At 36.9% G+C, this 25,556-nt stretch overlaps 1 protein-coding gene across 1 annotated transcript in view; it reads right to left on the reverse strand.

Moving 5' to 3' along the window:
* Nucleotides 1-25,556, reverse strand: part of REL (REL proto-oncogene, NF-kB subunit) — a 64,310-nt gene that overhangs the window by 25,613 nt on the left and 13,141 nt on the right. The window contains exons 3-4 of the mRNA XM_043986547.1: nt 18,486-18,640; nt 13,704-13,795 (exon numbers count right to left, since the gene is read on the reverse strand). Coding sequence (XP_043842482.1) covers nt 13,704-13,795; nt 18,486-18,640 — 247 coding nt within the window. The remainder of the gene's footprint in view (nt 1-13,703; nt 13,796-18,485; nt 18,641-25,556) is intronic.

A 25,556-nucleotide genomic window follows, 5' to 3' on the forward strand; every position in this document is an offset into this window, starting at 1 on the left:
AATATTAATCAATCAGTGAGCTTTTATCAGGGGCTTACTATTTGTCAGATTTTGTGCCCAGCATTGTGCCACCAATAATACAAACAAAAATAGATTTCCTGCCTTCAAGGAACTTATATTCTATGGAGGAGACAAACTGTACCTAAATAGGTATAAACAACAGACATACAGGAATATACTGCAGGTAACCAAAGAGAAGGTACTAGCAGCACTTGTGGAGCTAGAAAAGAATTCCTATAGGTGTCTTTGAGCTGAGTCTGAAAGGAAGCAGGAGTATAGGAAGCCAAAGTATTGCTGGATCAAAGGGTATGCACAATTCTATAACCCTTTGGGTATAGTTCCAAATTGCTCTGCAGAATGGTTGGATCTTTTCACAACTCTACCAACAGTGGATTAGCGTCCCAGCTTTCCCACATCCCCTCCAACAACCAATATTTTCTGTTTTTGTTATATTTGCCACTCTGATAGGTGTGAGGTGATATCTCAGAGTTGTTTTAATTTGCATTTCTCTGATTAATAATAATCTAGAGCATTTTTCATATGATTATTGATAGCTTTGATTTGTCTGAAAACTGCTTGTTCAAATACTTTGACCATTTATCAATTAGAGAATGAGTTGTATTTTTATAAATTTGATGCAGTTCTTTATATATTTGAGATATGAGGCCTTTATCAGAGATATTTGTTTCAAAAATTCTTTCCCAGTTTTTTACTTTCCTTGTGATCTTGGTTACCTTAGTTTTGTTTTTGCAAAAGCTTTTTAAATTTTATACAATCAAAATGATCTATTTTACATTTAATTTTATTCTCTATATCTTCTTTGGTCCTAAATTCTTCCCCTGTCCATAAATCTGACAGATAGACAATTCCATACTCCCTTAATTTTCTTATGGTATCATCCTTTATGTGTAAATCATGTACCCATTTTGACCTTATTTTAGTATACGGTATGAGATGTTGGTCTATACCTAGTTTCTGCCATACTGTTTTCCAGTTTTCCCAGCAGTTTTTGTTAAATAATGAGTTCTTGTTCCAAAAGCTTGGATCTTTGGGTTTATCATATATTAGATTACAATAATCATTAACTATAGTGTAGTTTCTATCTATTGTATTCCATTTATCTACCTCTCTATTTCTTAGCCAGTATCAGAATGTTTTGATAATTACCACTTTATGGTACAGTTTGCAATCTGGTACTACTAGACCACCTTCTTTTGTATTTTTTTTTCATTAATTCCCATGATAGCCTTGAACTTTTGTTTTTCCAGATGAATTTTGCTATTATTTTTTCTAGCTCTATAAAATTTTTTTTATATTTTGATTGGTATAGCACTAAATAGACATATTAACTTAGGGTATGACTGTCATTTTTATTGGCTCTGCCTACCCATAAGTAATTAATATTTTCCCAATTGTTTAGATCTGACTTTATTTTTGTGAAAAGTATTTTGTAGTCCTGGTCATATAGTTGCTGTGTTTGTCTTGTCAGCAATACCATTACTAGATTTATATCCCAAGGACATCCCCAAAAAGAGAAAAATATGTATTTGTACAAAGATATTTCTAGCAGCTCTTTTTGTGGGGAGAATTGGAAATAAAAGGAATGCCCATCAATTGGGGAATGGCTAAACAAACTGTGATATATGATGCTGATAGAATATTATTGTGCAATAAGAAATAACAAGCTTAGAAAAGCTTGGAAAGGCATGTATGGAATGATGTATTGGGAAGTGAGCAGAACCAAGAGAACTCTGTACACAGAGACAGCAATATTGTTTGATGAATAACTGTGAATGTCTTGACTAGTCATTCTCAACAATACAATGAACATTTAAGTTCAGAATAAAATAAATACTTAAAAAAAAAAAGCAGCAAAGTGAGGAGGGTAAACAGTCCAAGCATGGAGCAAATAAGAGAGAGAGAGAGAGAGAGAGCGCGAGAGAGCATCATGCGCGGAAATTAGCAAACAGGCTGGGATGGCTGGATTGTACCATTCTTAGAGGGAAGAAGTGTTTAAAAAGACTGGAAAGATAGGTAGGGACTAGATTGTGACAAGCTCTAAATGACAAAGGGGAGTATATCTTTGATCCTAGAGATAACTGGGAGTGGCTGTAATTTATTGAGGGAAGGTAGAGTGTCATTAACCCTATGTTCAAGTCAGATCTCTTAGTCCCTTAAGCATATTTTACACATTCTTGCGTATGATGCCTTTGATTAGCTTCACTTCTCTACCTCTCCATATTTCCAAATATTATTCATGTTTAAATGTCCTGTTCAAGACCCCCCTCCTCAGTAAACCATTCTTGACCCCTCCCCAATCCAGTGTGCTCTCTCTTTCTGTATTTCTCCTTATCATTTTCTGCTCACTCATCATATACTGCTCTGTTAATTCTCAATTAAGATTCTCATCTCTCCAACTAAATAATATACTCCCTAAGGGTAGGATTACCTTATGTGTTGTTTTCTAGCTCTTGTAATGCAAATTTACCTTGTCTATACTTTATATACATTTATATGGGTATGTGTTGTTTCACTAGTAGGCTGTCACTCCTTGAGGGCAGGAGCCATTTCATTTCTGGCTTGGTATTCCCACCTGGCACATGGTACACACTTAGTAAATGCATATTGGCTGACTGCCTAGCCAAAGCACCTGAGACATAGCAAGCATTCCATTCTGGTTTTGTACCGGACTTGTGATTACATAGGTTTAGGAAACTCCCAGTTAAGGAAACTTCTTCTTCCAATGCAGATCGGCATCTGTGCTGCAACTTACAGTCTCAGAGACATTGCTTTCAATTAATATGAATAAATTCACAATGCACAAAAAAAAGCTCAAAGGAATATGAGGCGCCAGAGAATTAGTATATATATCTGACAGCCTTATGTCAAAAAAGGGACATGATGGAAGAATAGCTAGTAGAGACTTGTAGAGAATAATTTATTATAAACACAGAAGGCAAGTGATTTTTGAAGATGAGTTAAAAGTCATATTTCTGGGGAAAGAGGGTAAAAGTTGTTTGGCTTATGCAATCACATTAAGGGTATTGTAGAACAATACAATAACAAGAGTTATTTTTAGTATATTTTTATTGATATTCCTTCCTCTGGTTTCCCCCTACAATCTTCTTTCTGCCCTAATTCCTTTGTGATATCCCATCATTTATGTAAAAAAAAAAATAGAGGTAAAAGAGGGGAAAATTTTTTAGCAAAACCAATCACTACAAAATCTGACATTATATGCAACGTTCTACCACCACCTCAGCAAAGAAGCAACAGATGCAGGGGAAAGTAGAGGGAGGGGTCTTCCCACATCTCTTCTTTGGGGCCAAGCTTATTCTTCATAATTTCTCTACATTCATTTTCAATTGTTTTGCGGTTATTGTCCTTTCTATTTATGTCATTACTGTCACAATATATATTGTTTTCCTGGCCCTACTTATTTTTACTTCCCCTTTTTTATTTCATCTCTTTCCATGCTTCTCTGTATTCATCATTTATGGCATTTCTTACAGCACACTAATAATCCCCAATCAACTGATAGGTATCTACTTTGTTCCCCAAAAAGTGCTAAAATGAAAATTTTGGTGTATATAGGACCTTTCTTTTGTGCAAAATAACTAAAAATAACAGCATATTTGATAAAAATTTATGACATAATATAAACATATTCAATTTTTATACAAAATTAATGTTAATCATTTGCGACTTATTGACTTACATATTAACAACAATATGGGGGCAGCTAGGTGGTGCAGTGGATAGAGAACCAGCACTGGATTCAGGAGGTCCTGAGTTCAAATCTGGCCTCAGACACTTGACACTTACTAGCTGTGTGACCCTAGACAAGTCACTTAACCCCAATTACCTCACCAAAAAACAAAAACAAAAAAAACCCAACAACAATATGAAAGAATCCATCAACAAACATTTAAGTACTTACCATGTTCCAAACATGCAAACAAATATATTCAAATATATCAAGCTGTATACAGGAAAAACAGGAAACAATTAACAGAGGAAAGGTGCTGGAATTGGGAAGAGCTGGGGAAGGCTTCCTTTAGAAGATGAGATTTTGGTTGGGGCTTAAGGGAAGATAGTAGTTGGAGTGGAGGAAGGAGAACATTCCAGGCATGGAGGACAGACAGACAGAATGCAATGCCCTTGAGAACGCTGTTCACATCGATTCTCTATTGGGGAATGGCTTTCAGTAATGTATTTCTGTTAGCTGTCTGTATATCTTAGGTACAAAACCCCAACAACTAAGCATGAATAATTTAAAAGATCATATATTCACTGATTTAGGAGATTATATGTTCATTGAAAAGGCGATCAAAGCTCAACTAGCCCCACATCTTGTTTTACAAATAAGGAAGAGGAGGCCTATAAAGGTTTGGTGACTTGTTCAAAGTCACAAGGGTCATTAAGTATCACAGCTATGATTTCAACCAGGTCCACTAATTCCAAACCCTGTCATTTTTTCCCAGTGTATCATGGGGCTTTTAAGAGATTTTGACAACTGAAGGTTGGGCATAAACTATGGTAACATAAAGAAGAGGAAAAGGATTCTTGCCAAGAAGAAATAGTAAAACAGGTGGGGAATGTAGCATAAAAGAGACAAGTTTAGACTAGAAGAATGTTGATGTGTGTGTAAGTATATGTATATATCGTCCCATTATATGTATGTAGAGATATGGACATATAAAAATGTTTTTTTTGTGTGTGTATATACACACACACATATATATACATATATACACATACATATTATATATGTATGTATGGGGGTGAATAAAATTTGTTGCCACATGTTAATCCTAAATTTATAAAAGTATAATGGGGCACAGTGGATAAAGCACTGGCCCTGGATTCAGGAGGACCTGAGTTCAAATCCAACCTCAGACACTTGACACTTACTATCTGTGTGACCCTGGGCAAGTCACTTAACCCTCACTGCCTTGCAAAAACAAAACAGAACAAAAAAGTATAATGACAAAGTGTTAAAAAACGAGTAGAGTAATGGTATAATGAAAGTTTAGTCTCTCACACTTACTAGCTGTGTGGACCTGAAAAAGACACAGTTTCTCCAAGCTTTCAGTTTCCTCACCTGTAAAATGTCTCATAGGGTGATGTGGGAAAGGCTTTGCAAAACAAAGTATGAATCGTTCTAAGATATCTCCCATGAGAAGTCTTCCATAACAGTTATTAAGCACTTTTCTTTCTTTCTTTTTTTTTTTGGGGGGGTGGGGCAGGGCAATGAGGATTAAGTGACTTGCCCAGGGTCACACAGCCAGTAAGTGTCAAGCGGCTGAGGTAAGATTTGAACTCAGGTCCTCCTGAATCCAGGGCTGGTACTTTATCCACTGCGCCACCTAGCTGCCCCTATTAAGAACTTTTTATGAGCGAGGCACAATCTTTGGAATAAAAGGATGAAAAACAACAAATAGTCTTTGCCTTCAAGAAGTTTGCCATCTGTCTCCTGGAACCATGCCAACACAAACACAGATAAGTATAATGGGGAAAGAAGGAGAAATGTAACAAAATGTTCTAAGAAAAGGAGTTGAGGAGGCAGCTAGGTGGTGCAGTAGATAGAGCACCAGCCCTGGATTCAGGAGCACCTGAGTTCAAATCAGGCCTCAGACACTTGACACTTACTAGCTGTGTGACCCTAGGCAAGTCACTTAACCCCAACTGCCTCACCACAAAAAAAGAAAAAAAAAAAAGAAAAGGAGGTGAGAACACTAAGAGGGAAACAAACAAAGACTTCAAGGAAGAGAAGATTTATTGAAAGGAGGCAACAAGGGAGTTCATTCAACACATGGGCCACAATTGGCACAAATCCCAGGAATTCAGAACTTGCGTGTTGAATTTGGGAAATAACGGGTAGTTCAGTCTGACTATGCCCACAGGCTGCATGAAATGGAAAGTGAAACAAAGCTAGAAATATCACAGGATTTCACAACTGACAGGGCCCTCGGCTGTCCTATACAGTGACAGCAGGGCCTACAGTTAGGAAGTCCTGAGTTCAAAGTCAGACACTTCCTAATTGAGTAACCCTGGATGAATCATTTAACCTGCCTCAATTTCCTCATGTAAAATGAGAAGAATAATAACACCTCCCTCCTAAGGTTGTTTTAAGGATCAAATGAGATATTAACTGGAAAGCTTTTAGCACAGTGCCCGACACAAAGGATGAGCTATATAAATGTTAGTTATTATGTTCAAATCCTTCATTTGATGCAGACACCAAGGAGCAGAGAAGTCTGTGGCTCAGGGTTATACAAAGAGCAATCAGTCTAACAAGGATTCAAACCCAGCACTCTTTCCACTGTACCTCTTATCTCATAAAAAGGGAATCAAGATGAAGGGGTTGTCTGGATTTGAATGTCTTGTTCTGTAGTCAAAAGCTCTTCCTTTGAGCCATACACCCTCGCAGGCTAAGGTCAGATTGGGGAGGGCACTTTAGCATTAGGCTAAGAAGTTCATATTTTATTCTACAGACAATAGGGCACCAAGGAAGGTGGTTGACAGAGTCACACCGATCTCTCCTTGAGTCCACTCCTTAGGCAGACAAATAGATGGCAGGATCAGTAATTGGCTTAGCCTTCTCTAACAATTTCCAGCCTTTTAAAACTTTCACATTCTTTATTCAACAAATGTGCATTAATTTGAGTGACTTAAGTTGTAGTTGCCACACAAGTCAAATATTAGGCCCCTTTTGTTCTGTCAGCATATGCACAACCCATATTGAAAGCAGGTTAGTGTCAAGTTTTCGCCTATTTTGTTACCAGCCCTTATAAACTTATTAAAGAAATCTATAAACTATCATGAAAGAGGAAGCGTGCATCCAGCCAATTCCTCTTAAACTATTTTTAAATCCTACTTCATACTTGATCAACAGAATATGATGTAACATTTATGTTCTCCTTTTTTCAATTCAAAGTTTAAAACAGGTCTTTAGAATCCAAATAATATAGAAATGCCTTCCTCACAAATAAGCATGATATACATATGGTGACAGATTATAGAAAGGAAAGAAATTAACTTTTTAAAAAAAATTTTTGTAGGGCAAAATGAGGGTTAAGTGACTTGCCCAGGGTCACACAGCTAGTAAGTGTCAAGTGTCTGAGACTGGATTTGAACTCAGGTCCTCCTGAATCCAGAGCCAGAGCTTTAACCACTATGCCACCTAGCTGCCCCAGAAATTAACTTTTTGTGATGCATCACTATGGCAGACTTTTAAAAATTAGAAATGTAAATTAAAAAACAATTACAATCTTCCCTATTTCTGTAGACATAAACTCTTTAAAATCCTAAGAATGCTAAAAATCATTAGCATGAAACACTGTACATTGTACATTGATAAACCATTTTATAAATATTATAAGAAAAAAGTAAAGCTTAATTATAATTCAATTTCTTCTTACAGACTATATATGACACTAACCTCTTAGGGATGGGAGGGAAGAAGAAGGAGAAGGGACCCAGGGGTGGAGTCCAAGGGGAGAGAGATGAAGATAATGGCTCAAGAGCAGAAGGTATGGTATGTAGACTGCCACAAAGTAACTTGCAGGCAAAATAAGGTAAGAATTCATCTATGGGAGGAGTGTGAAGGGGAGTAAGGGAAAGGATCTGGAAGCAGAGTCCAAAGTTACAGTGAAAGGAAGATGAGGGTAAGAGAACAGAAGGCAAAGTGTGGGGATGACCAGGAAGTGGTGTGATTTAATGAAAGCTTGTTGATTGATATCTATATCAATATGAATAGAAATTTCTGAATTAACAGTGCCAAACCGCCTAAAATTAAATCTCTGATTGTTATATGAACTGAAACAATATAAACATCAATTTACTTGATCAAAGCCTAAAATGAAATTTAAAACTGATCTAATTGAACTGATTGAAATTAAGAATTGATTAGCAGTACTCTCCCACTAAATCATGGAAATTTCAATAACGATAGCAAAACAACCAAGGATATTTGGTTTCTAGGTTCATATTCTCCGGTGTTTAAGGACCTATGATTTCATTTGTGTAGGTATTTCTAATAATGCAGATAAGATCACAAACCTCTCTGTGCTTTAGTAGAAAGATCATTTTAATGAACTGCTTTGGCCAAAAAAATATCCTATGACCAGTTTGATGATCTTCCTCTCTGAACTTAATTAAACTGGTCTAAGATGATAAGTACATCATCCATTACCAGGACCATATTCAGACTCTTTCTAGCCTGGTAGGATGGGATGGACCCAGGGTTACTTCCTTACCATAAGAATACAAAGGAAGACTAGTTTTAAAATGTAAAATAAAATTATGGTCGGCAGAAACAAATGTTAAAAGCATGTTGTATTCCAAACCATATAGTAAACAGTCTAGTTTCTCTTTTCCATATACAGGGTTATCAGGCCGTCCTGCACTGCCTTGCAGCCCATTACTAGGGGGAAGTATAATTAGGTCTATAAATACAACAGCAGTTTTGTGGTTTTGCTTGGTTTTTTGTTTGTTTTGTACAAGTTACTTTGGTAAGGTAAAAGGTTCTAATCTTTGATGACTAGGAATTAGAATATTAGATCACTTATCTCATTAGAGACTCTTCTTGTCAGATGCCAAGATGACAGTTTACTTCAAAAATTAAATTATAAAAAAAGTTTATCCACTTACATGACAAAACCACTACCTTGTACACATGGAAAACAGAAATAGAAAGGTAAGAGAGAAATGCAAATTTCACAGTGTCAAAGACCATGTTAGGTCAATGTTATACATTCCTTTCCCATGTGCAGTGTCAAAGTGTCCTTTGAGAACTGAAAGAGTCACATTAGGATAGTAAACAAAATCTAGTGATTGAATATTTACAAATACTTACTGAGAGTTTGCTTCATATACTTAAGATGAAGCAACCTTCAACAATAACACAGTAGTATTATCATGTATGTTCATTTTCCATGTACTAATCTGACAGTGGATTCTAATTAAGGTAGAGAAGGGATTTAAATCAAAGCTCTCAAATGCCAGACTTTGCAATCCTTAGTTGTCCTGTGTATCTTAACACTTCACAGGAAACCCCAAACTATGCAGCCACCTATGGGAACCAACTGACAGGACCCAGTTCAAAATCCAAAACAGTTATGACAAAAAAAAAAAAAAGATAAGATGTGGACTGGCCTCAAAGCATGTTAGATGCCACAAGAGTGATCGATCCTGGGTTGTTTTTTGTTTGTATGTTTGATTGTTTTTGCAGAATTGTACACAGATCTTACTCAGGGTTTTGCACAAAAGGTTTGACTCTCAGTAAACTGGCTAATATAATAAAGCATCATTAGTCCATACAAGACAATGTATAAAGCATGAAGCTACAGTGAAAATAGAAATGTGCCTGCTCTTATTTATTTCCAGACTACTATTTCTATAATACAAAACATATATCACATTTTTGAAAATGATCTGCAGAATGCTATTTATCTTGACCCAACTACAAAAAATTACAGTCACTTATGTAACTTTGCTAGTAAGGCAAATTTGTTGAGTCATTTCAGTCATGTCTGACTCTCCATGACCCCTTTGGGGTTTTCTTGGCAAAGATACCAGAGGGATTTGCTGTTTCCTTCTCCAGCTCATTTTACAGATAAGGGACTGAGGCAATGCAGTTAAATGACTTGCCCAGGGTCACACAGCTAGTAAGTGTATCAGTCTCAGGTCCTCTTGACTCTAGGGCCAACACTCTATGCATTGCACCTCCTAGCTGCCCATTTAGCTATTTAAGAAAATACAAACAGAAGATTCATTTTTTCTCTCACCAATTGCTATAAAAGGTAGAATTTGCACTATTGATTAAAGAAATGCAAATTAAAACAACTCTGAGGTACCACATAACTATCAGCTATGACAAAAAGGGAAAATAATAAATGTTGGAGGGGATATGGGGAAAGTGGGCCATTAATGTACGATTGGTGGAATTGGGAACTGATGCAAGCATTCTGGAGAGTAATTTGGAACTATGTACAAGGGCTATAAAATTATGCAAACCCTTTGATCCAGCAATACCACTTCTAGGTCTGTATTCCAAAGAGATTTTTAAAAAAGAAAAGAACTTATTTGTACAAAAATATTTATAGCAACTCTTTTTATGGTGGCTAAGAACTGGAAATCAAAGGGATGCTCATCAATTGGGGAATGGCTGAACAAGTTGTGGTATATGATTGTGATGGAATGTTATTGATCTATAAGACATGACAAACAAGATGATTTCAGAAAAAAACTGTAAAGGTTTACATGAACTGATGCAAAATGAAATAAGCAGAGCCAGGAGAATGTTGTATACAGTAACAGCAATATTGCATGATGAAGAACTGTGAATGACTTGGCTATTCTCAGCAATACAATGAACTGAAACAATCCCAAGGGATTCATGATGAAACATGCTAACCACCTCCAGAGAAAGAATTGATATTGTCTGAACACAGACAGAAGTAGAGTATTTCTCTCTCTCTCTCTCTCTCTCTCTCTCTCTCTCTCTCTCTCTCTCTCTCTCTCCTTTGTTAAAGTCTTCTTGTACAAAATTACTAATATGGAATGTTTTACATGATTGAACATATATAACTGCTGTCTCAGGGAGGTGGGAGTGGAGCAAAGGAGAGGAAGGAAAGAAGGAAGGGGTAGAATTTGGAACTCAAAAGTTTTTTAATGTAAAAAATGGTTTTAACATGTAATTGGGAAAAAATAGAATATTTTAAAGACAGAATTTGAACTAATAAATGCTATCTGTATCTTGAAAATATCAAAGACATTTAAAAAAAACCCTTTACCTACAGGAGATATAAAATAGCTCAAGAAATCAAGAAGAGAAATAAGGACAATATGAAACTGAGTTTAAGGTTTGTTTGTGGTTCTAAAAATTTCAGAACTTTAAAATTTCAAATAAACATTTGAATCTCTTATTCTAAGTTTTAAAAATCTCTTGATAATCATTACCATTACTATAAAACTCCCATCAGAATAGGGAATGAAGCCAAACTGGGAACAGGTAAGCACAATAGTGTGGCTTCTTTTAATGAATTTCTCCCCAAAACTCAGTTTTTCACTTAGACTAAGGTAATTATCTAAAATGTATCAAAGTTTGAGAAACCAGTCAATGACATGTCTAAATGTCTATACTACATACATGAGGATAGTTCTGTCCTCGTGTTGCAGTTTCAGTCCTGTATCTCTGTCACCTCAAACTTGCTGTGACTTTGAACAAATCACCATCTCTAGGTCTCAGTCTCCTTATTTGTAAAATAAGAACACTGGGACTATATGATCTCTAAAGTTCATCTCAGCTTTATAATGCTATGATTCATATTCCAAACAAAACATCCTCCCTCCCATAAAACTGGCTTCCCATTACAGTTCTTGTCTTGGTCACTAGCAATCTCCCTGGGCACACAGGCTCAAAACACTGGAGTCATTGGGGGCAGCTAGGTGGCGCAGTGGATAGAGCACCAGCTCTGGAGTCAGGAGTATCTGAGTTCAAATCTGGCCTCGGAAACTTAACACTTACTAGCTGTGTGACCCTGGGCAAGTCACTTAACCCCAATTGTCTCACTAAAAACAAAAAACAAAAACAACCACTGGAATCATCACCAACTTAGCTTTCTCCTCCATTAACCAATCAAAAATGTATTTATCATCTATTATGTGCACAAAACTCTAAGTATTAGGAAAGATACAAAGAATTAAAAACACATAATCCAGATGAGCTAAAACAAATACATGAAAATTTAAATAGCATAAAAATTCAACAATAAAAGAAAGGTTATATGTGATTATTTAGCAAATGAGCTGTATAGCAAGCACTGTGAATTCAGAGGAGGAAGGGGTCACAGTAGGTCTAGGAAAGCTTCATGGAGGAGACAGATCCTGAGAGATACTTTAATAAGGAGTGAGAATGTCCCAGGTAGGAAAACAATTGAAGTAAAAGCACAGCAGCAAACAATGTTGGGAGAAGTAAATGGGGGGGGGGTGAATTGGAGGCAGATGGTCATGGCCTTGAATGGCCTATGAAAGTCACACTTTATCCTGAAGGCAATGGGAAACCATCATGAGCAAAGGTTTGAAGAAGCTTATTAGTGTGGCAGGAAGGAGTGGGGTATTTTGAAGGAGGAAAGGCTGAAGTATAGAAACTAGTCAAGAGGTCATTTCAATAGAACAGGCATCAGGTGTAAGTTTCTAAACTAGAAGGTGCTCCAGAAGGAAGGCGGGCAGAAGACAGAGCGGACAAGTGCTTAGGACCTGCTGAATGGTGCCCCAACCAGCCAGACCTGAATACCGCTTCACTCCACCACCATCACCCTTGCTCACTCATAACGATGTTGGAGCGGGGCTTCCTTGCCTCCTGCTTCTCCTCCCTCCAACCACTCTGTATATTACTTCCCGACTGCTTTTTGTCCAAAGGTCGCTTTTGTTATTGGCCCAGAGCACCCCAGAAGTTCTCTGGGGGCACATCAAAGAACCTTCTCCTTGAGAAACTAAACCAAAGGACAGACACACCTAAAGAGATAACTGGAACCTGATCAAGACTGAGCTAGCTCTGGGACCACCACCCTTCATTCCAGTCTCCCCCACTCCTTGGGGAGATAAGATTAGGTGTGGCTGCTGCCTTTGTGGCAGGAGGAGGAGAGAGATGGCTTGAGAGATCCACAGCCACCCCTTACCCAACTCCTCCGGCCACCACCAGTGGGGGATGGTCCTCCTTCAACAGGGGAACTTTCCATAGTCAGACGATCACCTCATCGGACCACCATCAGTCCTCTATAAAAGTATCTGCCTGTCTCCTGCTCAAGGAGATTGGTATCTCAGAGCCATGCTCTGTGCCATGCCTTTCTCCCCATGAGAAGTCCAAGGATTTCTCTCTTGGTTTCCCTTCCCCAACTCCTAAATAAACTATTATCTTATTCTATTGGATTTGTGTGCAAGAGGGTATAATTCTTTAAAGAGGAATTCCTAAGGACCCCAAACCCCCTACCCTATTTTCCCCATGACACTTTTATCATGCTGTTTTCATGGTTAAAAACATTTCATCTTTCCTTACTTTCTACTGCGTCAAATCTAAATTCATATTCTGGACTTTCAAGATCCAGTGTCTCATTACTTGCTCAAATCTTATTTTCCACACTTCCCAGACACATTCCCTCCATTCAAAACAGAATGATCTTTTCACAGTAAAATACAGTGCCCATTCCTGCTTAACCTTTGTTCACGGCATTCTCCCGACCTGGAAGGCTTACTTCCCTTCTTGGATCCAAATCCAACCAGTGCTTACAGGGCCACTTCAAACCTCATCTCTACCAAGAGCCCGTCACCAACTAATCCAGACCTCACTAATCTAACTCTTTTAAGGACTCCTATAATACTTCTTGATAGCAGATATCAAGATATCTCATTGCATCTGCTATCAATTCATGTTAGTCTCATCTCTCCATTAAGATTTTGTATGCTCTTTAAAGACACAGAGGTATGTTTCTATCTATAACAATGCTCACTTTCTAAAACTTTTTCTCTAACTTTGAACCTTGGAAGTTCGGAAAAAGTGATAAAGAAAATGAAAAAAAGGAATTTGGTGCATCTTACCACTACTATCATAATACTCATACGTATCTGAGAAGAATTTTGCAAAACAATGACCGTCAGGCCAATCATGTCATCAACGAGCCCTAGTAAAACATACTCACCATTGAAAGGGTTAATTTCTGCTGAAATTCGTGAAATAATGGCTTCTTTAACTTCTTTTTTCTTTACACATCGAATTCCCAAATTCTGAAAACTAGAACAGAGGAAAATAAAGAACTATCAAGTAAATACTTTTTTAAGTCATAAAAACAATAGTGAGGTCCTAAGACCTACTGAATACTGCTAAGATTAGTCACATTAATACTAACAGATGGAGATCTAAAAGTGGCAGAAAGGAAAAGGAAAGTAATGTTAAGTTTCTAAAGTCTACATTAAAAAGCAAAAGAAATAGACATTTTAACACAAGATATTTGTAATTGCACTCTCCCAGTATGTCCATGATAAATTTAGCAACCTAGAAAAAAAAAATCCACCAAGATCAGAAGACTAAAAATCACAAAAAGTGACTAACAGTTACTTTCAAAGGGTTTGAATAGTTGATATTATGTCACTCAAGAATGTGTGGTCCCAGACAACAATGGAATATCATTTATTGTACATAGTACTCCCTTATCACTTAAAACATTATTATCAATACAGGAGTAATATAATTCATTCAGAAGAATCAATGGGAAATTAAGAGATTTTGATAACTTTAAAATTAATCATTTACAAAGCTTCAAAATGTCACATTTATGGAAAAGTCCTGAATAGTTATCAACACTACTCATTTGCATGTGACTAGTAGAGATCATTGCCAGGGGACTCCCCCACCACCACCAGCAGTCATACATAGTCCCACATGGAAAATCCATTACATCATTAAAGTTCAGTGGATATGAACAAGGAAGCAAAGCCCTTCTGTTATAATACTTAACTTATAATACTTTAATACTTATAATACTTTACTTCAAACTTTACTTAAGCAATTCTCAGTAAGCTTTTCTTATGGGCCCTCTCTACTACCATTAATCTTTTCCTCTAAGTACTTTTAGAAAACACCCAATAGGCTAAGCTTTGCTTAATTTGCACCTGAAATGACTTTGAAGTTCCCTTTCTCTGTCTCTCTAATGAAGTTTTGTTTTCTGTAAAAGATTCTACTTTGTTGAAATTCCTGAAACCATATGACCTCTTCCTCAAGAGTATTCTTAGCTTCATCCACAGACTTTAAGGTTTTCTCTCAATTTTTCTACAGCAAAGGCTCTTCGGCGAAATACTACTCATTTGACAACGAAGTCAAGTAATTTCTAAGTATGTTATTTAATCAGACTTCACTGTTTTTCATATAATTTAGACCAGTAATGACTGTAGTATCTTAAATTAAAGCATATCTAGTCTGACCCCCTCTTTCAGGGATGAAGAAATTGAGACTCACAACTTAAAGTCATTTGTTAAGGTCCAGACCTCTCTAACCCATCTAATTAGTGGCAGAACCAGAATTCAAACCCCACTCGCTGTTCTGACTTTCACTCCAGTGCTCCTTCCACTAGATTACCTTGTTTCTTATACACATTCAGATTTTATGTTTATCCAAAGTAAAATGATCTCATTTTCTCCCACAAAAGATAAAGGTATACAACTAGTATCACTGACATTATAACAAGATTTTTTTTTTGGTGGATTCACAAAAATGAATTGAAAATCCCAAGCACCTTATTACTAGTATACATTTAACATTTTTTTTCCAACTTAAGAATGGAAAAAGGAAAGCAGTCCAATCAGCTCAGCGTTCCGATCATAAATAGCACACATTCAGGAGATAGGAATGCTAAGCAGAACAGAGCTGGCTCATGATTCAGATTCTTTTTGCTTCTTCTTCCACTCAGAGTTTCGCATAACCCAAGATATATGGGATAGGAAATGAAATGATGCCAAAACAACTACAAATCTACAAAGTATTTATAACTGATAAAAAATTATAAAGTATAAATCCATTATATCCTTTACATGGATAAACAGTTGATGTGTTGTGGCTAATATGTATCCAGAGCCAAAAATGGCAAATTAGCAAATTCATTAATTACAGTGCAAGTTTCCACTGCTAATGTCAATTGTAATATTTGTTTGCTTGAAAATAGTCTGCTGTCCCAGGGGGCAGCTAAGGTGGTACAGTGGATAAAGCACTGGCCCTGGATTCAGGAGGATCTGAGTTCAAATATGGCCTCAGACACTTGACACTTGTTAGCTATGTGACCCTGGGCAAGTCACTTAATCCTCACTGCCCTGCAAAAAATAAGGAAAAAAAAAAAAGAAAATAGTCTGCTGTCCCTTATTATAGTCATAAGTTAAGCGCCTGTCAGAAATATCAGTGCACATGACTTATATATCTGGCTTTTATAGTCATCAAAACGTACTCATGGAAGGAGAAAACAAATGCCCCCTAGTAAACACAATTTCAAAGACATCAGACCAGTTTCTGGTCCTCTAAAAAAAACACCTGTTTGCTTGAACAAATACTCTATCTTGCTTTGAAAGCTTTTATTCCAATGAACATGCACATTTTGCTTCCCCTTTCCTCCTCTTCCCAGCCTACCCTCACAAATACTTTAAGTAGTTGTTATTAAATCTTGGCGAGAATGGATTTCAGATACTTTCCTAAGAGCAGGTTTTAACTGAAAGTGTGTGCTGTGTGTGTGTGTGTGTGTGTGTGTGTAAGATGAAGGAGAAAAAACAAACGAAAAAAAAGATGAGGGAGAAAGGAAGATGAAGATGCTAAGGACTGGAGAAAGAGGGACATGGAGGAGAGAGAAAGGCCTGAAGGGCCAAAGACACTAGCCAGGTTCATCATTTTCCACAGTGTTAGAGTGAACGTTTCCACATGATAGTTCTAATCGAGGCACAGGATCTCACATAAGCCACTGAAGGAATGAATACCTTATAAAAGGAGTATAGACAGGACTGATTCTTGAATTTGCTAAATGTGTTATCTTGAATAGATTTTAAACTTTGATAGGTTATTTTGGTAATAATTATGTAATTAGAGAGTCTAAAGGACATTACATAATATATCTGGACTAACCAAAGGTCATTTTAAAAGACATTTTTTTGAGGCAGCTAGGTGGCATAGTGGATAGAGTACTGGCCTTGGAGTTAGAAGGACCTGAGTTCAAATCCAGACTCAGACATGTACTAGCTGTGTGACCCTGGGCAAGTCACTTAATCCTGACTGTCTCGCAAAAAAAATAAATTCAAAAAGACATTTTTCTATCAGTTAACATTTATGTAGCACATATAAATGTCTACAGTAACTACTACTCTTTCACCAATTATCTACTATAATCAGTTTAGTTTTTAGTACTCTGATTTCTAGAGATGAAAAATCCATTTTCAAAGATAAATCTATGGATTAGAAGAAACAAGTTATGATTAACAAAACTATGATTAACAAACAGAAAGGAATAATCTTGGAGAATCAAGGATTGAGGAGATGACGGAGAAGGTAAAGGGAAAAGGGAGTGTTATAAGAAAAAAGGCATGCTCACAAAAGAAAGCAAACAATAATTTGTCAAGGTAATTAACATCTAAAAAGTATTTTAATGTTGTACAAATATTCAAAAAAGGGAAAGGAAGGATAACCCATAAGCATGAAAAGATATTCAGTGGAATATTTACTACTAGAACTAAATACTATTTTGCTACTTCTAAAGATCCATTTTTGTATATGACTGACAAATCATGATAGAAAGATATGATTTGTAACTATTTCTTCAAAACTTTGGAAATCTTCAATTTTATTACCGAGGACCCCCGACTCTAACAACACTAATCTCTATCTTCTGTTTTTCCAGTAGTTGGTCTTTGAAGATATATAATGGACATGTTACCCTGGGTAAGTCACTTAATCCTCATTGCCCCCCAAAATACAAAAACAAAAAGAACTCAGTACAGAATGAAACAACAAAAAAGAAGATATACAATGAACAAAAAATTCATTATCCTGTGATCAACCTGGTAATGGGATTATGATTAAGTTGTGATATTTCACAACTTATTTAGGCCAATTGTCAAACAAATATATACTGTCCATATAGGGCCTACAATATTTTTTTAAATGCATATTGTTTGTATGAGAGAAATCAGTGGAGAAAAGGAACAAAAAATATAATAAGGTAAATGATAGTTCATGTTAAATACTAATCAATTTAAGGAAAAGACGGCAAATCAATTCATTATGTAAAACTCCCATTAGCATACAAAATTTCCAAATTTTATGGCTTGTTTAAAGATTTTAAAATAATTTTGCCTCAAAAAAGTCTTTGAAATAATTCATAAGGATATCATCTCTTGGTTCTTTCAAATAAATAATGTTTACAGACTTAGAAATCTAAACCTATTTCAAGGAAAAGAATATCAAACCAAATTTCCAGGTATAAAAATAGGATAAATATTCCAAAAACATGTATCATTCCTACTAATTTCAAGATGTAACATTTAAGTGCTAAGCAATTAATCATGGGGGGTGGAGGGGCAGGGAGGCAGTGAGAGGCAAAGATGATTAGCTGGCCAAAATCTTAACACTGAGAAATTTGGTATATACTATCAGTCACAAAAAAGCATCTGTTCATACTAATCACAACTTCTATGTTCACTTCATCCTTTCCAGAAGATCTATGGTGGTTAATTCAGCTATTGCAGAAAAGAGCAGTTATTATTATACAGTAGCAGGGGGAAAGGAAATGATGACTATTAATCAACAGGAATAGTATGAAAAATTGAATCGTTGTCCTCTGAGTGATGGATGGACATGGTGGGAAGTTGTTTCCTAACCTTCTTCTTGCTCCTGAAGGCTATAGTGGGGTGTATTTCACACAAACACCACTCCAAGGGAGAGAATGGTCACTTACATCAGAGCTCTTCGTTCCTGACCAAACTCAGCTTCATAGTAGCCATCTCTACAGTCTTTTCCAACTAGATCATGGGGATGTGGTTTGTATGGCTCATTCTTTGTTACCAAAGTTATTCTCACTTTTCCTTTTCCTTTCCCATAGCAATTCATTATCTGAAAAAGATAAGAAATTTCAATAAAATGAAACCATGTCTCATGAACAATTGATCTATTCACTACTAAATCCCCACCCCAAATAGTTTTTTTACACACCATATTCGAACATTGCATGAATGGAACTGGATAGAGATTTCTATAATGTATTTGATTGGAAGAACTAACCTTTTTTTTCTTGGTGTTGGGCCAAGGTTCTAAGCTTCTAAGATCAAACTGTAAAGTCACCTGACCCATAGTGTTTTAGTTTCTTGACTTTTAAAAATGAGTAAAACAGTGCTTATTTTAAACTGCCATTATATAAAATTAGGAGAAACTCAAATGCAAATTACAGGATAAATTACATTGCCTAAACATACATATAAAATAAGGCAAATTGATTTTAGTATGATACATTTACTGTGATACCAAAAAAATTTCTTAAACTTGCATATTTAAATCACATTACAATCAGTTTTACTTAAAAAACCACCATTTAAATACAACTAAAACAATATTCATCATCTTCATTTGGGAAAATATTTATGATAGGCTGCATTTATTGAGTGCTAAGCATAGACCATTATTAGGATAGAGAAGTTACGAGGATGACAAAACAAGTTAAGTTTACTAGAACTGTTTAGAGAAAATATGACTTGAATGGAGTTTCAGAAAGAAGGTGAAGCACAGTTGGTGGAAGGAAAGATTTTAAACCAGAGGAAATGAATACTATTTAAAGGAGTAGTTCTCAAACTTTTTGGTCTTGGAATTCCTTTACACTCTTAAAAATTACTGAGGACCTCCTAAGAGTTTTTATTGTATGGGTTATATCTACCAGTATTTGCCATATTAGAAATTAAAGCATCTTATTATTATTAGTGAAGTCATTTAGGACTTTTGGACCCTTCCCCCCAAAGAGACCTGGAGTCCCCTGGACTCCCAGGAATCCCAAGTACATACCATAGGAATCACTGATTTAGAGGAGGGATAGGTAAAATGAAGTCTATGGATGAAATGAGGAGTATAAACCGGGGTAGAACAAAGTCGAGGACAGTTAGTAATGTATGAGGGAATATCATTTCAGAGCCTAATTGCTCTTACAATGAGCTTGATGGAGATGGTTCAACTCCACAATGCAGGCCCTGGAGAGAATACATGTACAACAAGAGGAGAGACAGGTACACATAAGATGCCCTGATGGAGGCTGAGAAAATAGCCAAATACATTCAGGAAGTCCATAGTTTGCTTATGATGGCGATTATGTAGACCACAATTGCTGGACATAGTCCAGTTTCTTCCTCTCTCCCTCCAAAAATGGCCTGGTGTCATGGAAGCACCAACACATGCACCTGGTTTAATTTAACTTGTTTTCTTTTTCTTTCACTCAGTCTGATGGCATGGTCAGAATCCATCCACCTGGGGCCTAGCACAATTACTGGACGTCTCTGAACCACAAGATGTGGTATGGTAACCTTTCCATAACATTTTCAGGTGTCATCATGGACACATTACTAAATTTGGCCTTGATCCAGGCACATGGTGGTAAGAAGTGTTATAGATTGCATAACTGCTTTAACTCTGTATTATATGGGTATAAATCCTCCATAAGGGGGGGGGATGTAATATGCTATCTATATCTATATCTATATCTATATATCTATAAAGTTTAAGTATGAGTTATATTTTGAAGAATTCTCACTGTTTAATTTGATCATTGACAATGCTATACTAAGGATTAGTGAAAATCCAGTGGTTCAACAGCTAAAGAAGTAAAAGAGTCCAGAGACAACCAGAGTCCAGTTTCCCTGATGACATCTCACCACTCCAAGAAGACAAGATCTCAAAGACTTTAAATGAACAGTTTTGTTTTGTTGGTTTTTTTCCCTTCTGTTATTATATACACCATTTGTAATATGTATTCTCTGCAGAGGCCTTCCCTCTGCAGGCAATGTCAAAGCATGGGTTCATGAGGGACCACCCCGCTGGACAAAATTTCCCCTTTCTCCCTTTTCTATATTGATATTAACATATTGTTTGTTAGCATAGGGTATTATATTCTGTTATTTTTTACTGTTGCGTCAAGGAAACACTCCGTGTTCCTTGAAGAAACAAAGGGGGGAATGTAGTAAAACAATGGAATTTGGCAGACTGATTGGGATGGGCCACACCTGTCCTGTCCTGAGTGATATGTGCTGCTGATGTCAGCAGGAGAAACCACTCTCCAATCGAGTTTGAAGGACCTCCCCTTTTGGGGGAGGGAGAGTAAACACTTCCAGTGGTGTGAGCTGCAGGAGTGGGCAGAAAGAGATTCTTTCTTGGCAGTTTGTCCTATGGGCCCTGGCTGCAAAGCTGGTTTTCCATTGAAGCTACAGACCCCAGGTGGTGAGTTAACATATGAGCCCTGCTCTTTTGAATTAGCTGAACTGGAGGCGAGTTTGGGGATTGTATGGACTTAGGTTAGAGTTAGGGGGATTGTCCATTTTTCTTTTTCCCTATTCCCTTGTCTTTGATTTTATTTATTTCACCGTTGCTGTTTATTTTATTCCCATTAATAAAACCTGATTCATTTGTGGAAAAGAGGCTGTTAGGCTCCTTTCTTATTGGCCTGGGAGAAATATCTAAAAAGGCAGTTTGGAGGGGAGGGAGCTTTGGACCTAAAGGTCCCTCATTATTTCCAGGACCCCAACATTACAGCGAGCCACTCAATTAACTCTCCCTATATTAAATTTGGCCCCCACATAATGGGGGTGGCCTGATCATAATAACACTAGAACAGAGCTAGCAAAGAGGTTGTTCTAGTTTCTAAGTCCTATTATGAAGCTTTAATGCCTGCGTGTAAGGGGAGATCCTCCAGCAAAGGATGAAAGATGTCTTTTAGAGGACTGGGGGAAACAGTAACATTCCTGATGGTAATAAGAAATTGAAAAGAGGTAAGAACTTGGGTATTTATGTTAAGGGGCTTTATTTAAAAAAATTTTTTTTATACCTTTTGGTGGTTTTTTTGGTGAGGCAATTGGGGTTAAGTGACTTGCCTAGGGTCGCACAACTAGTAAGCGTTAAGTGTCTGAGGCTGGACTTGAACTCAGGTCCTCCTGACTCCAGGGCTGGTTCTCTATCCACTGTGCCACCTAGCTGCCCCTTTTTACCTTTTGATGGCAATAAGTGTGAGAATCAGAGTGCCACCACCCTGTTGAGAAAGACGTTGTGAGAACCAGGGCAGTGCCACCCTGAGGAAAAAGCATGTGATTAGCATTTGAACAGTTACATCGCTTCACAGAAACGCCTGTAAGTCATATCAATCAATGCTACCAGCCAATTAGCTGGGAGCTGTGTGTGTAGGGACCAAGCCTGGGTGGCCCACAGGGAACTTCCACTCGAGAGAATGGGGATTGCCCCTTCCATTGGAGGTCATGAGAGGAGCAGGTGCAGGGAGTGAGGGTCTTTTCTTTCTTTCTCCACATGTTCTCTTTACTAACCCCTAATATACTTTAATAAATACTTAATGCCCAAAGATTGGTGCTAGATGTTTCTAATTTAAGGTGACCACTCATTAGATTTTTAGACATCACAGTTAGATTTTTAAGCTTCACATAGGACATCAAAGAGATGGTGAGAAATTTTAGATTAAATAAAGAACCAAGTATTGGGGCTAGGAATGTCAATCTGAAAATCATTAGTGAATAGATGATAACTAAAGATGGGAAAGTAGAGCTCCCCAAAGATAAAGTAGAAAAAGATCCAAAACCCTTTGGACATCCCCATTAATGTATGGGCTCAGAAATAAAAGAAGTATTTGAAGGAATAATCTGAGGGATGAAGAAAAACCAGGAAAGCATAGTATCCTGATATGAATATCAGAATATTTCAAGAATATTTCATATTATAACATATTATAACATTTCCCTTTTTTAGTATTAAAGTTATAGAACCCTGATAACCAAAACCCTAGCATTTTTAAGAGGGAATATCTGCCTAAAACTGGGAGACCCTGAATTCTGTGACTTTAACAAGTTTCTTTAACCCATATAAGCCTTAATAGAATAGAAATAGCAAATTACTTCACTATTAAGTGGCTTGAAATCTTCAAATTTCAAGATGAAAGGTTATGCTATGTAACTGCAAATAACAAGTTTAAATCTACCTGCCAAAAAAACTAAGCTTGTCAACCGGATGGAACCGGCCTCTAACCTGTGAATGGCAGAAGCCAAACAGAATAGAGACAGGTGAGTCAGGAATTAGAGAGAAGTTTTATTTTCAGAGTGAGGAAAAAGTCTTGAAAGCAAAGAGGAGCTAAAGACACATGTGCTAGGTCCCCGCCCCTAATGGAGAGACCCAAGGTAGAGTGTCTTATATAACTTATATTAGTGGCTGCCCAGTGAGCTACAGTCCTGACAGTGAGGGGTAACAGCAAGAATGTGACAAGTTTGATTCATTGCAGGACTTTCTGAGTTTGTCCTGTGCTTGTCTTTGATCATAGAACACCTGGAGATTATGTGATTTTGCCAGAGAGTGAGATCATCTAGAGAGTGATCGCAAAGGATTGTCGTCCTGCCAAGCTCAGGACATAGCTTGTTTGTTGGGCCTTAGCTCTGGAAAACAGGGGGTCTCCTAATATTTTGTCAAGCTTTACTTAACTTTATTTGAAATTTTATGGTAACAATTTATCTCTTTAAAACCAGGTAAGAAAAGTAGACATGGGGGCAGCTAGGTGGCACAGTGGATAGAGCACTGGCCCTGGATTCAGGAGGACCTGAGTTCAAATCTGGCCTCAGACACTTAACACTTACTAGCTGTGTGACCCTGGGCAAATCACTTAACCCCAATTGCCTCACACAAAAAAAAGGAAAAAGAAAAAAAAATAGAGGAAAAAAAAAGAAAAGTAGACATGATAGACTACTATTGTATCATAAATGCTAAACAGCATGATTTCAGAGAAATCTGGGAAGATTTTTACAATGCAGAGTGAACTTAGCAGAATCAGAACAATTTATACAATAGCATAATAAAGACAAACAACTTCAAAACATTTAAGAACTCTGATCATCTTAATGACCAACCATGCTTCCAGAGGAACATTAATAAACTCCACTACTCACCCGACAGGAGTTGACTAATTCAAAATACATAATGCAACATACATTATTAGATATGGATAGTGAGGGAACTTATTTAGTCTGACTATACATCTTTGTAATGAGGGTTTTGCTTTTGTTTTTCTTTTCAATGGGGGGGAGGGGAAAGGAAAGAAAATTAAAGAAAGAAAAATAATTTGTTAGTTGGAAAAAAAAGAAAAAGAAAAAGATATCCATCAGCTGGGGAATGGCTAAATAAATTGTGATGGATAAACACAATGGAATATTACTGTGCTGTAAGAAGCTATGCTGATAAAGAATTCTGGAAATCATGAGAAGATTTATATAAACTGATAGAAAGGGAAGAAACAGAACCAGAATATACACAAAGACTACAACAATATAAATGGAAAGAATGGGAGCAAAGAATGTAAAGGAACACTTTGTAATTACAATAAACAAGCTTGGTTCCAGAAAAGAGATGTGAGGATGCACTTCCTTCCCTCCTTTGCAAAGACGGGCAATTATAAAGGTGGAACAAAACACATACTGTCAGACTTGATTAATTTATTGGTTAGTTTTAATGAACTGCTTCTTTACCCCCTCTTTTAAACTCTCTCATAAAAAGGGGTTCTCTGAATAAGGAAAAGGGATTTTCTTAGAAAGAAAAGGTGATACAGAAATATATCAAGAAAAATTAAAAGAAAAAAGTATCTTGGATATTTTTAAATTATGTTAGATAAAAGACACCATGGTTAGAAAGCTGTCCTTGAAACCAGGAAGACCTGGATTCAAGTTCCACCTCTCATACAAACTGGCTAAGCTGTGGGTAAGTCATATAACTTCTGCAATGACCTGGCCAACTCTTTAAGATTATAATTTTTAGAGAAGGTGCCAATCTGTGTTGATAGAGAGATTTTCCTCATCTGGAAGTTCCCTATACCAATGAAATTACAGATCTGCATCCTATGACCTCTCCCTATATTAAGATTTTTACTGTATAAAATTACCATTTGAATAATCACTTCAAATCAAGAATTTCGTCTTTTCGGGGGCAGCTAGGTGGCACAGTGGATAAAGCACTGGCCCTGGATTCAGGAGGCCCTAAGTTCAAATCCAGTCTTAGACACTTGACACTTACTAGCTGTGTGGCCCTGGGTAAGTCACTTAACCCTCATTGCCCCACCCCCAAAATTTTTTTCATCCTTTTTCTCTTCTGGGTTGGTATGAAATAAATTGAACATATAAAAATTATAACATTTCCAATCAGCAAGTACAGGCATAAGGTCAGGGACAGACATTGTGGGCAGGATAAAAAAATGAAAAGATGCTGTTCCTCTCCCTTCTCCCAAGTCTAGATTCAAGGAGAAGGGAACAGGAATCATAGTTGAGGTAGGCACTGATTTTTTTTTAGCTATAGTGTAGCTCTGAGCTCAAGGGGGAAGGGGATGCCTTCTCTCCATGCTTTATAAAAAGGGTCATGATCCACAAACTAGTTTAGTATTAATTACTTTACCATATTACATTTTTTTTTAGTGAGGCAATTGGGGTTAAGTGACTTGCCCAGGGTCACACAGCTAGTAAGTGTTAAGTGTCTGAGGCCGGATTTGAACCCAGGTACTCCTGACTCCAGGGCCGGTGCTCTATCCACTGCGCCACCTAGCTGCCCCACCATATTACATTTTTGATAAAGCAATTCATGTACCAAAATATATCATGTCACAGTCTGTCTACAAGGAAACCCTGAGAAAATATTCCTGAACTTCTAGTCACTTGGTCTACATTATGAAAAAACAAATTCCCACCCCAAAAGAATGATACCTATTATCTTAAACATACAGTAGCCAAAAAATTTGCAAGAAAAT

The sequence above is a fragment of the Dromiciops gliroides genome, chromosome 2 (genome assembly GCF_019393635.1).
Source record: "Dromiciops gliroides isolate mDroGli1 chromosome 2, mDroGli1.pri, whole genome shotgun sequence".
In the NCBI taxonomy this organism is placed as follows: Eukaryota; Metazoa; Chordata; class Mammalia; order Microbiotheria; family Microbiotheriidae; genus Dromiciops; species Dromiciops gliroides.